At 46.7% G+C, this 12,785-nt stretch overlaps 1 protein-coding gene across 1 annotated transcript in view; it reads left to right on the plus strand.

Moving 5' to 3' along the window:
* The first annotated feature begins 5,719 nt into the window (after positions 1-5,719).
* The window catches only part of LOC139057376 (uncharacterized), a 61,407-nt gene continuing 54,341 nt past the window's right edge, over positions 5,720-12,785 (plus strand). The window contains exon 1 of the mRNA XM_070535448.1: positions 5,720-6,324. Within this exon, the coding sequence (XP_070391549.1) occupies positions 6,219-6,324 (106 nt within the window). The 5' untranslated portion in view covers positions 5,720-6,218. The remainder of the gene's footprint in view (positions 6,325-12,785) is intronic.

Below are 12,785 nucleotides of genomic sequence, written 5' to 3' on the forward strand. Positions count from 1 at the left end.
TTAGGCATGCAAGCATTGGATTGCGTGAATGAATATAACTTGTGCATTTTGTCATGTCATTTATTTACCCTAGCGCTCATACACCGTTTGCAACCCGCACAAAACATTTTGCGTTATACACTGCTTCTGCGTCCCTGATACAGTCTGCCGCCTTTTTTATTTGTTTTTTCCTTCTTTTTGTAGGTGAAGATGTCCTATATCGCAGTAAGGGAGCCAAAGACTGAGCTTAGCCAGTTTTGAGAACTTTTACTGCTCCACACAGCCAAACTATGAGAAGATACTTCAAAGCTTGTGGCATACCGGTGTCGCTACCGCGCGTAGTAGGTTGTGGTGTCGGCGCGAAAAAAAAAAAGAAATGGTAGTGGTAGTTTTTCCCTATTTTCCATTCTGGGAATCAGCCTCTTACCGCGAAATTCACGAAAAAAAAAGTGTTTTAAAAGTCATATTCGGTCGTCTCGTGTTAGCGGCGTCTGAGAATACAAATTTACTACTGCTCCTCTTTAGCCCGACGTGAAATTTCATTGCGGGGAGTTACGACGTAGTTCGTGTTCGGTATTTAACAGCTAGAAAACATGACGGGGCAGGTCGCTAATTTCGATGTCAAAACAAGAAATCAATCTCGAAGTTGTTGCCTGACCATGAGCGTGACATCTCACTGTTCCTTATTTGTTGTGCTAGTGGTGAAATGGTGAATCGTCAGATGAATGGTGTCTATCTGGACGCATTTCATCCGTGGCGAATCTGCGTCACCTGTCACGAACTCACATTTGATTCTGCGTCATTTGAATCTGCGTCATTTGAATCTGCGTCACGAACTCGCATTTTATCCGCCACTGGTGCGGTAATCGTTGCGGTTGGAAGTGGAATGCATAAGCGCTCATCCACTTATGTTAATTGAAGCAACTTCAAGTGGTGAGTATTGCGTCGGAGGGCTCGATTGTACACGGCGTCCTTCTCAGTCCACTTCGCAGCACAGTCGGGGCAAAACTCAATTAATATTAATACCCTCGCTGCCGCGGTGCGTTTCAATCTAGCGTTGAGGAAATAGAGTGCCTCGGGTCTGGTGCTTCTCGTCTTGCAAGTAACCGTGAAACGGTCAAACTGTGCTGCTCGCAGCAGCGGCTGACGTAGATGGCTCGATGCAAATTACGGGCTTATGGGGCTTCATCCCCTCCCCCCCCGCGAAGTTTTTTCGTGCTGTCATGCGCCGCCGACCAAAAGAACTGCCGGTGTCGGAAATCATGCTCGATTTTGTCGAGAACGTCCTTTTCACTCTAGAAAAGACATTTTAGTGCGAACATTGCGAAATCGGGCTGGATTTCGCGGCAACACCCATGCATAGGGAGTCACATATCGTAACGCAAGGCGCCTCACCGAGCACAGATACAAGGGCGTTTTGATGGCGAGCGGGCTCTATAATCGGCATCTCGCGGAGGCCGCGGAATCAACGGAGCACTTGGATTTCAATTCTGGAACTTTATGGGTATAAAGTTCTCATAACCTTTTGATGCGAAAGGTGCAGTGACGTTTCCAAAGTCGTGCTTTAGATTTTCAATTCCGGAACTTTGTGGGTTTAATGCTGTTATAAACATTTGATGCCAAAAGTGCATTGACTTTTCTAAAGTCGTACATCGGACGATACAAAGAGAAGCCAAATCAACGCACTATCAGACAAGTTGACAAAGCACGCAGCGAGGTCCGATGAGACGAAGCGTTGGGGTGGTTCATTTGTGCCGTCATGTCACCGAAAAGAATATCAATTTTTTTTTTTCGCCTGTGCCAAAGCATCTATATCAAGACACTAAAGTCAGCAAAGGTAACTAACTTCTTATTTATTAGTCTACTTGGACTCTTATTCGCGAGGACGCAGTGAGCATCTCTTTCTTGTCATTTATTTATTTATTTATTTATTTATTTATTTATTTATTTATTTATTTATTTATTTATTTATTTGTTTGTTTATTTGAGTATTTATTTATTTTGTTCTCGCTACCCACGGCCTGCCGATCCAGCCAGAGCGCATGCGTTTTCTTCGTGCTGCATCGACCACCGCGCGGCGCACTTCGATGCGCGTTCGTTTTTCTCTGACCGACTGGATTTTTGCCTGGCAGAGTTTTGGACGCTTTCTGGAAGGCAGACGAGAAAACGAAACAATGCACAGTCGCTCGCCGCCAGCACTGCGGGGTCTCGATGGATTGCAACACGTTCGCTTGAGCGCAACCTCTCCGGAAAGCTTTGTCTCGCCGGTGTAGAGTATACCGAGCAGTATGCCTATGGGAGTTCTCTGTGGACCAAGCGTCTCACGTTTTCTTCGATTTTCCTTCGGTAGCCACACTAGGTGCCCAAAGGAGGCATTCGATTGTAGCCAATATGGTTTCCTTTGCGTTATTTCATTTCGGCGCCCCCCGCTCCACAAGAAGAGGAAGAAAAAAGACATTGTTGCGGCGCCGCGAATTGTCGCATGGTGAAAGTTCGATTTTGTTACTTCTTTTGCGGAAAGTAATGGGCAACGAGAGGCTTCAGTTGCCGGATACACTTACTATATTATTGCAATAGCAGCTATATGGAGACTCCAGGCGCGTTCCTGCCGTCGCCGTCGCCCTCATGTTCCTTATAAAGTCCATGGGCGATAACATCGTGACCGCGTGCCGCATGCTGTATGTGCGAGTCAAAGCGCAAGGGGGGTGGCATGGGTGAGCCACTGATGGTGGCTCAGTCTTGTGTGCGCAAGGGAGAAAAGCGGGGAGGAAACGCGCCGCCTTCCGTCGCGCGCGATACATCGGGGGAGGGGAGGGAGGTGGGGGGCTGTGATCTGTGAATCCGTGGTTGCGCAACATGTTTATTAGCCTTGTTTGAGGCATCATATATAGCGACGTTTTCTTAGATAGGTAGATTTATTGGAGACATACGTATATTTAAAAATTTTGTTGCGAGGTTTTGTGTATATGCGCAGTGAACTTTACTTCCAGTGACACTTTTTTGCCCTTTATCAAGCTGTATCTTCACATTTGTATATTCCATTGTATCTTCGCATTTCTAATGTACGAAGGCGAGCCAAATGAAAGTGAGCCAACTCGCCCCACACAATAATGGTTCGATTCATTTTTTGCGAGGCATGCACATAGCACATAGACGTCTCATTTACAAAAGTAACATGCAGGCGTGAGGATAAACGTTCTTTACTGCTATCATACACTGGGTTCAACATGGTTGCGTGACACAATGGACACTCAAAAATTCGAACGGTGGGATGAAGAGATGAAAGAAGAGATGAAAACGCCTGAGCTAGCAAATGTCAAATCTAGGACAGATCGTGACTGCGAACGCATGAAAGTGGCCACTTTAGCATTTAAACATGTAAAACTGTTAACATTAGTCCAATCCCGTAAACGATCTACAGATGAGTCAGTGGGGAAGCCCTATGACACATGATCTGAATTGAAGTCGCTCGCAAACAACATGTTCTTTTCGCAATAGGCCACTGCGATACCAAGTGAGCGTACATCTTGTACCCCAGGGGGAAAGTAGAAGTTCACTATAGAGAGCGGGGCGCAACCCGTATAGTTATTTCTAATATTAATATGCCACATTCGAAAGATAGAGTATGACGTGAAATGTTTGCATTATGACAGAATTTTGACGAAATGAAAAAATTAATCCAACACCTCGGGAAGGTCTATCCAATCGAAGACACCTGTAGTTGCTTAAATGAAAGTCTTGGTCAGCGAGTTCAGCGACCAAGCAACATAGCAATTTCAAGGAATTGCACAAAAAAGAGTTATTCGATTTTAGTGGTGAAAGCCTCGAAGGATTCAACATTCATCCAAACTGGAAGATCCAAACTGGTATTCGGGAGACTACAGCAGCTTATCGGTAGCACAAAAGTGTTCGTGAGTCGTGACACTTAATGTTCAACGTTATCAGTAGCATTCAAGATATTTACCTATGGCAGTAGTGGGCACAGTGCAAGAGAAGAGACAGGCAAGGACAAGAAGGAATTGCGCGGACTACCCACCCTATTCGTTAGCCAGGCACCTAAGGATCCTCCTGTCTAACTGCCGTTCAATACTTTCTGCAGCTGCAGATTTATTACATCGAATCTCCCAACAATCTCCGGACGTTATACTATTACAAGAAACTTGTGTGTCCGCTGATCAAGATAGAGAGAGAGACAGAGAAAGCAAGGACAGGAAAGGCAGGAGGTCAACCAAAAGAGCGCCCGGTTTGCTACCCTACCCTGGGGGTGGGTTAAAGGGGAATAGAAAGAGGAAAAAAGAGAGAGAGGGTATTGCACTAGTGCAATACTTGAAGTGCACCGGCTTAAGAAACCGTTTATAGTGTGCCTGTGTATAGTGCCCCTCCCACACGCACTCAGTGCTTACTCTCTGCCTTTTTTACTCTTTCTGTTCCCCTTTCCCCCACCCCCAGTGTAGGGTAGCAAACCGGATGCTCTTCTGGGTGATCTCCCTGCCTGCCCTGTCCTTGCTTTCTCTCTCTCCCCCTCTCTCTTGATCAGCGGACACACGAATTTCTTGTAATAGTATAACGTCCGGAGATTGTTGGCAGATTCGATATAACACATCTGTAGCTGCAGAAAGTATTGAACGGCAGTTCCACTGGAGGATCCTTAAGTGCCTGGGTATCGAGTAGGGCGTGTAGCCCGCGCAATTTCTTCTTGTCCTTGCCTGCCTCGTCTCTTGCACTGTGCCCATTGCTGCATGTGTCAATATCTTGAATGCTACTGATAACGTTGAACATTATGTGTCGCGACTCACGAAGACTTTTGTGCTACCGATAAGCTGCTGCGGTCTCCGGAATACCAGTTTGGATCTTCCAATTTGGATGAATGTTGAATCCTTGGAGGCTTTCACCACTAAAGTCGAGTATAGCAATTTCAAGGAATTACACAAAAAAGAGTTCTTTTTTTTTGTGCAGTTCCTTGAAATTGCTATGTTGTTAGATGGCTAAATACGTTCCTATACTGTTAGTTTTGTCGGTGCACAACATTCAGTCATGTAAATTCAAAATTTCCTTTTTTTGACGATATATGTAGACAACTTTGTTACATGAAACCTAGTGGGGAAGTGTGATAACGATTATTTATGTGTATTCTCATATTCTCTTGATAATTATACCTATGTACTTATTGTTCACCCCTGTAAGGACCTGCTAAGGCTTATATTATCCTATAAATAAACAATAAATAAATAAATAAATAAATAAATAAATAAATAAATAAATAAATAAATAAATAAATAAATAAATAAATAAATAAATAAATAAATAAATAAATAAATAAATAAATAAATACACAAATAAATATTTCCCATTCGCAGTTCTCGCGGCAGTACGTGATGCCATGCCTCCCACTGTAAACCACAACGCACAGACCCATAAAAGTCGGGTACATGACTTGATCAAGATCTATACGACCTTACAACAACACTCCGCTACCTCGGATAGTTATCGTTATGTAATCGCAGCTACATGCAGCAGTTTCGTTCCAGCTACGACCTCAGTGACCCCGGAAATACCGATAAACCGAACCACACACCAATATCACGACATACGCAGACGTCTCTGCGAAAATCTAGGAACGCACGCAGACTTGCCGAATGACAGATCGCGCTTCAAATCGCGCGCCCTTTATTTTTTTCTTTACACAGCGCCCCTCGGCGGCGGCTCCCGACACCAACCTTTCGTAGAAACGAGGGCAAGGGGCGCCGGGGCGTTGTCGTCTGCTGCCGCCGCGCTGCCCGTTGCCGCATGCGAGACGCTGCTCTTGTTCCACGCTTGCGGCTCCCTGCTGGCTTCTCTCGGCAGAGCATTTTTGTCTGCCGAGAGCAGCTCGCTCCGGCTCAGCGCCGCTCCGTCTCTTCTCTCTGCACGCGAGGGAAGCCAGGCCACCGGTGGGCCGATCTTTCTTTGCTCGCGCGGTGGACGGCCAAGTCAGCAGCGCTGTGGCCCAGCGCAGCGGCGGCAAACGTCGTCGCGTGGCAGAGCGCGGGTGTGCGTTCGCGTGACCGTGTTCTTCGGTCGTGCTCGCGCTGACTGCCGTCGCCCAGCGATCGGACCTGCTGGACCACAGCGCGGGAACCACCGGAGGTTGTCCGCTGCCCCTGCTAGCGAGGACGCGGCGGTTTCAAAGGAACGTCGCCAGGCTCTCCGTGTTGAGTGCGTGCGTGTGGCGAGGCGGGAGTTTTACCGTCGCATCGACCATGCTCGCGCTGGAAGCGATGTCGAGCGTCCGACAGCTGAACGCCTTGGTAGCGCCTGTGGCTACGCGAACGGCGGGAGTACCAAGGTTTCGTCCGTTCGCCTACAGTGAGTACACCTTGCGTCCATAGCCGCGGTTGTAAGGAGGTTATGCTCCTGAAACGGGGCGGCAATTCAGTGTCCGCTTGCAGAACATTTCTACTGCTTCATTCACGACCGTCGAGCTCATGTGCTGACCCCGTGAAACCTTTCGCAAAAGTCGATGGTGTATGAGGAGTGGAAGCTGTCGCGATGATCACGTCGGTGCAATTGATTATCAGGTGTTCTCGGCGCATTCATGAACGACGGTAAAGTTTCATTTTCGGACACTTTCGGTAACCCGAATATCGGCTTTCGGAATCACCAAATTAGAAGACATCGCGCGGGTTCCGAAACGCCCTTTGGCTGTTGTCCGTTCAATGTCTGTCTCCAACGCTTGTGGAATCTGATCACTGCCGACTATCTCTGTCACTTCCGTTAAACACCGCCTCAGCAACAAAAGAAAGATGAAACTAGAATAAGTTATGCGCTATTTTCAAGAACATAAGAGCAGCAATCACAGCAGACATAGGTGGCCCGCGTCTGCTCACACCTACAGAGGCGAAATCATTCACTTGGCGATATTCACGCGGACCTATAAAGCTGCAGCAAGAGGTAACTTACAAGTCAACCGGCGTCGGTTCACTGGGGCAACAAGAAATAATTGGCTTTATGACGTAAACTGAACTTTTCTGATCCCGAATCAGTGAAAAGAAAGCTTTATAGCTGCGCGTAAAACCAGCTATCCTGCGGTCCCGTGAAATTGTGCGGTCCGGTCCGTTCGACGTTATATCAGCGTCAGTTTCGCGATTCTCCATAGCGGTCAGCCTGATTCTATCGGCCAGGATTTGTGTGGTGCAGATTTCCACGCCGCTGCTGGTTGTATAGAGTGGCACCTGCGTGCAAAGAATAACTACATGGGAAGAATGACTCTTAGTAGGATGCAGAAAGTGGTAACGGCGTACAGTTACAGGAATATAAAACAAAATATCGAGCACACCACAATGCGTCGCACTTGCCCGCATAGTAAATCAGTATTCCGACGACGTATTCAACTGTATTCTCGGGCACTCCAGTTTCGCATTTCATTTCACGAACTGCTTGCGTGGTGGTTGCGGTGTTTTCATCCCCTTTCCCCATCCCTACTAGAGAGGCTTGAGAGGAGTACCTGCTCGGCTGCTCTACCTTCGAAGCTCAACGCTCCTTGGTGGCGCGCGCCCGGGCAGCGGCCATCTCCAATGGCGTCCCGGAATAGGGGCTGCCACTCAGGCGCGCAGCAACTCCCTTATTAACTTCTTGAATAAAATGTTTCTACCACCACCACCACGTAACCGGAGCGCTGATCAAAAGTGAGAAGTGGGCGAGTTGGTAAGAGAAGCGTGGCTAAATTCATAGCGCGAACTACTGGGACACAAGCTAAGGCACAAGAAAAGACAGGGCGAGTCCTGTCGTTTCTTGTGCCTGTATAGCTTATGTCCCAGTAGTTCGCGCTATGAATTTAGCCAAGCCAGAGCGTATTCCTCCACGTGTAACCCGCGTTGCGGCGGCGGCCACGTTTCGTTCCATCGAGATAGAATGCATCCGAGCAAAGCCGGAAAGCTATACAAAAGAATAGAAAGTTGGGCGAGTTGGTACGGTGACATGATCTTGGATTGTAGCGGGAAGTGACACAGACGCAGACTAGAAGCACATAGGAAAGCTATAGTTATCGCAGTCTGCCTGGTGTGTCATAGGCCCAAAACCAAGAAATATGCCATAAACTTGTGCTATGCTTGACTCAAGGTTTGCTCAAGGTTTCTTTTCTTTATTCCTATTTGTATAAATAGTAAATATATTAAACGAACTTAAAGAACCCTGTAGAAACTGTTGCTCTAAAAGTGCAATCTCCCCAAGTGTAAACCCACCGCGGAGGTCCAATGACTATTGCGGTGTCCTCTCGCTGTGCACTAGGTCGCCGGTTCGATTCCCAACCGCGGCGCCCGCATTTCTACGGAGGCGGTGTGCAAAAGCACTTGCCCCTTGGGTGCACGTCGAAAATGAAGTCCGAGAGTGGTGCAAATTAATGGGAAGCCCTCCACGGCGGCGTTTCTCGTAGCTCCTGTGCCGCATCAGTAAGACTGATATTTTGTCTGAGGCGGTTCAGGGGGTGCCCAGAAAAATTACCTGTTTACGTTTATACGCACAGAGCATCCGGGGTAAAGCTTTAGATCACCTCGGAAAATAGCTGATTCCGGTCGACTGAGGCACAGTCGCGTTTAATACGAGCTGAAACACGGCGCACTTGATTTAGTAAATAAAAAAATCGGTTTAGTAAATACCAGCAACGGGAACGGTGTTCGATTCTGCAATTTTTATTATTTTTCGTATGTTGGCAGTGACGTACAGTCTCGGATCCCGTCGGACCGCGGCTACCGTGTTGCAGCTCATATTAAACGTGACTGTGCCCCAGATCTTTGTTTTCTAAGTCATCATAATATTATGTAATAAAAAAGGTGATGGGTGGTAACTAAAAAAGCTCACTCTGTAGGCAGGCCTCATCTTTACGGACTTCGCAACCGCCAGTTTCCCTTATTGCGTCTCCTGCTTGAACTTAACGAACCCTGCAAACTCCCTAATGTGATCTCGCTAGGTATGTTAACTTTCGCTTTTAGATGCGGCAACAAATATTGTTCCAGTGCTTTCAAGCATTCCTTGTCCAAATCTGATTTCATGCTCTGGCTGTGCGTGAACGCCTCGATTACTCACTCGCAAAGCGCGCGATAACATTTCTCGGCAAGTGCTTCGCTCTTATCGCCCATATCCCGCTGATAAGATTTGCTGGGCGAATTGAATGAGCATACGCTGCATTTATAGAGCACGCTGACATAAATAATAAGCGCGCGAACGGAGCCGTTCATTGCCTAAACGCCACCAAATGAAAAGAAAATGAAAAGCTTGTTCTCTTCTTTTTATAAAAAAGTTGGACACCTACAGCACACAGACTGTAAGACCGGGCCAGTTGGTATTCCATGCTAAAGTGACTAGCGCATGAGAGGACACGGGACACTAAAAAGGCGACAAGGACAAGCGCGAAATTCCAACTGGTGTTTATTGCAAAAAGGTATGCATATATGCTCCCGCGCACTTGATCATAATCAGTTACAATCGTGCACGTCAACATGGTCATCACAAATAAACAAGAACGCACCAAGGCCGCGCCACGGCCTGAGGCGGCCTCCCACATATAGACCCCAAGTATGCAAATTATTTAACAGTCAATGCGGATGGTTTGCTAACGCTGTTGCCTTCTGCCATAGCCACTGCCTCAATGATGAGTCTAGTGTTTTCGTGCGCGTTGCTTGCTATTATTTCTGTTTTTTCAAAGATTGGATGGCATTTGCATTGGGAGCAATGAATCCCAAGGGAGAGAGGGTGCGTGCGTGCGTGCGTGTGTGCGTGTGCGTGCGTGCGTGCGTGTGTGTGTGTGTGCGTGTGCGTGTGTGTGCGCGTGTGCGTGTGTGTGTGTTATCTGCCACAGTCATTATTTTTTTTTATTTGAAAGTTTTCGCTGAAGCGCCCTGTATACAGCGTTAATACACTGCTTGCTGCTTCCAAGTCTTGCGCAGTGAGATCTTTATAGCTTGCGACGCGCGTAATAAAGAGAACATACTTCGAATGTGCTTTCGAGGCTACTGAAAATTATTTCACTCTGTAAAAGCTCGAAGAAAAATCTCGAATAACTTCCTCCCTTCATTATATGTCGACGAAGACAAGAAAGGGATTATGGTAGTATGCGGTGCGCCGTGATTTTTCTGTCGTTCTTGTTTTTTTTTTTTTTAAGTGCGCAAAGGCGTGAGGATTTCTTATAGCTTTCGTAAGGAAACTTCGAAATTTGTCTAGGTGGGCGTTGGAAGTTCGTGAATAATGATCGGCAACAATTCTGAGCTTACATTCGAGCGTCATTTGTCGTTCGCGAAACGACGTTGCTATTTGCTTCAGTGATTTCGAGCCTTCCGACCTGAATACTTTTTTAAAGCCCATTTTTTCACGCGGACGCACTTCTCGAATAAGAGGTCATTTCTCTGTTATTCGAAACTGCACCTCGCATCTCATTTTACTAGCGCAGCTACGGCAGCTGAAAATTTATCTAAGCGAAACGTCTGAAATGGCGGGTTTTGTCATGTGGATAGCTGCATAGAGTTTCTTGTAATAACAAGATGGATCTCTGGCGCTGCGATCGTTGAGTCACCGTGGGAATGATGGGTAGTGCATGGATTTGTCTGGTCTTCGTGCTTGCGGCTTCAGACGTTCTTGTGGCTTCGTTTATTACTCTTTATCTGGGCCTAAATTTGAAAGCATTTTGTACGATAATTTCGAGCACCCAGCTATTGGCCAGGTGTGTCAATTGAGCAGGCAAGTTTAGCTGAGTAGTTTCAGTGGAAGATACGTGTTGAAATGCCTCGTCGTCAGCGCCGAAAGTTGCCGTTAGCTATCTCATCCAACCTATACGGGTGACTGGCTTTGTTAACACGTCAGTCATGTCCCTCAGTGAAAATTGATATGAAGTGTAACTAATTTCTTGTTCCCCAATAGGGGAATACAGAGAAAATCTTCTTCCTTTTCCTTTGTGGATAAAAATAGTCTGAGAGGTATGTCAGCTACTCCTTGTCTCTTAAAATGGAAAATACAGTGAACTCTCACTTGGGTGCACTTCAAGAGACCGAAGGAAATAGTTCACTTAACTGAAAGTTCACTAAACTGAATATTTACTAGAGTATGAAACAGCATAGGGCACATCAGACAACGAGTCAAACGTGTGAAATGCAATTTATGGAGTTAGGTACATCAACATATGCAAAGTGCGTAACGAGTACCTTGCTGCCGATCTCATATTGAAAAAAAAAATAGTTTTCATTTGCACTGGTACTCTTAAAGCGCAAGAAGTAACACAGCTCTCCAGAGAGTGTGTTTTTGTGCAATTCCTCAGCCACAGCGTGTTGCTGAGACACGAAGTCTCTCAGCTTTCCAAGGCATTATACAGCCTCGGCTAGAGTTGCGGTATTTAAATCTGCCTCTGCCATTGCATCTCCCTCATCGCACCCTTCTTCGGGACGAGCGCTGGAAATAATTTTCAGATCTAATAGTACAGCACAGGTAACGAGCTCCCCGTCACTGCACGTAGTCTTCAAACGAACTGTTGCTGGCGACATCCAGCCGGCGACAGACCTCTGTCGACATCCTGGGGACGATCATCTCGTCGCGCTCTTCCCCCTGCTCGCTTTCACCTCACAGATGGCAAAGGCCGGATATATGCAAGCAGTTTCTAACGGTAGCCGGTGTTGCTGTCCACTAGGAGCCTCAAGTTCGTTCAACTGGAACATTCGCCATTCAGAAATTCGTTTAACCGAAGGATTTTTGCATAGAATGCATGGGAACCCCACCGCGAATTCTCTAAACGCTCGTTAGTCTGAAATATTCGTTAAACCGACGTTCGTACAACTGAGAGTTTACTGTAATGAAAAAAAAAGTTCCGTTTGAACAATTTCATTGCCTGCTGTTTAATAAAGGACGGAAAAAAAGAAAAAAAAAGGAATGAAATAGCACTCAAAGCGACAACAGACTACAGCGCATTTCTAATTATGCGTGCTCTTATCGGCATATATACGCCACCAGGTCAAAGTACGCAGCAGCTGTCACGTTGGCGTGCACGTGGAGGCCGATTCAAATAAGGGCCTCAAATGCAACTCAAAGCAGGTGCTAGCTGGCCCAACTAGGACAACGGTTGCGATGGCGACGCTGACCCGCCGTGGTTATTCAGTGGCTATGGTGTTGGGCTGCTGAGCACGAGGTCGCGGGGTCGAATCCCGACCGCGGCGGCCGCATTTCGATGGGGGCGAAAGCACCCGTGTACTTAGATTAGGTGCACGTTAAAAAACCCCAGGTGGTCGAAATTTCCGGAGTCCTCCACTACGGCGTGCCTCATAATCAGAGAGTGGTTTTGGCACGTTAAACCCCATAATTTTTAATGGCGACGCTAACTCAGACGAGGAGGGCACGACGGCGGCACAATGGTGACGCGAGATGCTGGACACGTTGCCGCGTTGCTAGGATCGGCAACGCGAATGGTAGAAAAAAAAAACCTAAAAAATTACTGAAAGGACTTTTTTTTTTCGTTTTCTTCTCGCCAATCTTTTCAACCAAAATTTCTAGCCTCATAAGATAACGACGTATCGTTAAACATATATTTTGCGGAAAGAGAACAAGAAGGTCGCCGTTCTGCACAAGAAGTCCCCGAGCGAATGCAGGAATAGAATATCAACAGAGAATAGGTAGGGATCTACCTTGTTTGTTTCACGTGTTTGTGTTTCGAAGCACTTGCATTAGAAAGCTTGTTTTGATGTCGCATCGAATGCGTCATGCGGATACGCTTGTAATCTTGTATTTCTAGTCAAGCGAACAAAATAAATTGTCAGTCTCTTCATAATGTTAGCCCATATAGCACGCAGAATAGC

This window comes from Dermacentor albipictus, chromosome 3 (genome assembly GCF_038994185.2).
Source record: "Dermacentor albipictus isolate Rhodes 1998 colony chromosome 3, USDA_Dalb.pri_finalv2, whole genome shotgun sequence".
Lineage (NCBI taxonomy): Eukaryota > Metazoa > Arthropoda > Arachnida > Ixodida > Ixodidae > Dermacentor > Dermacentor albipictus.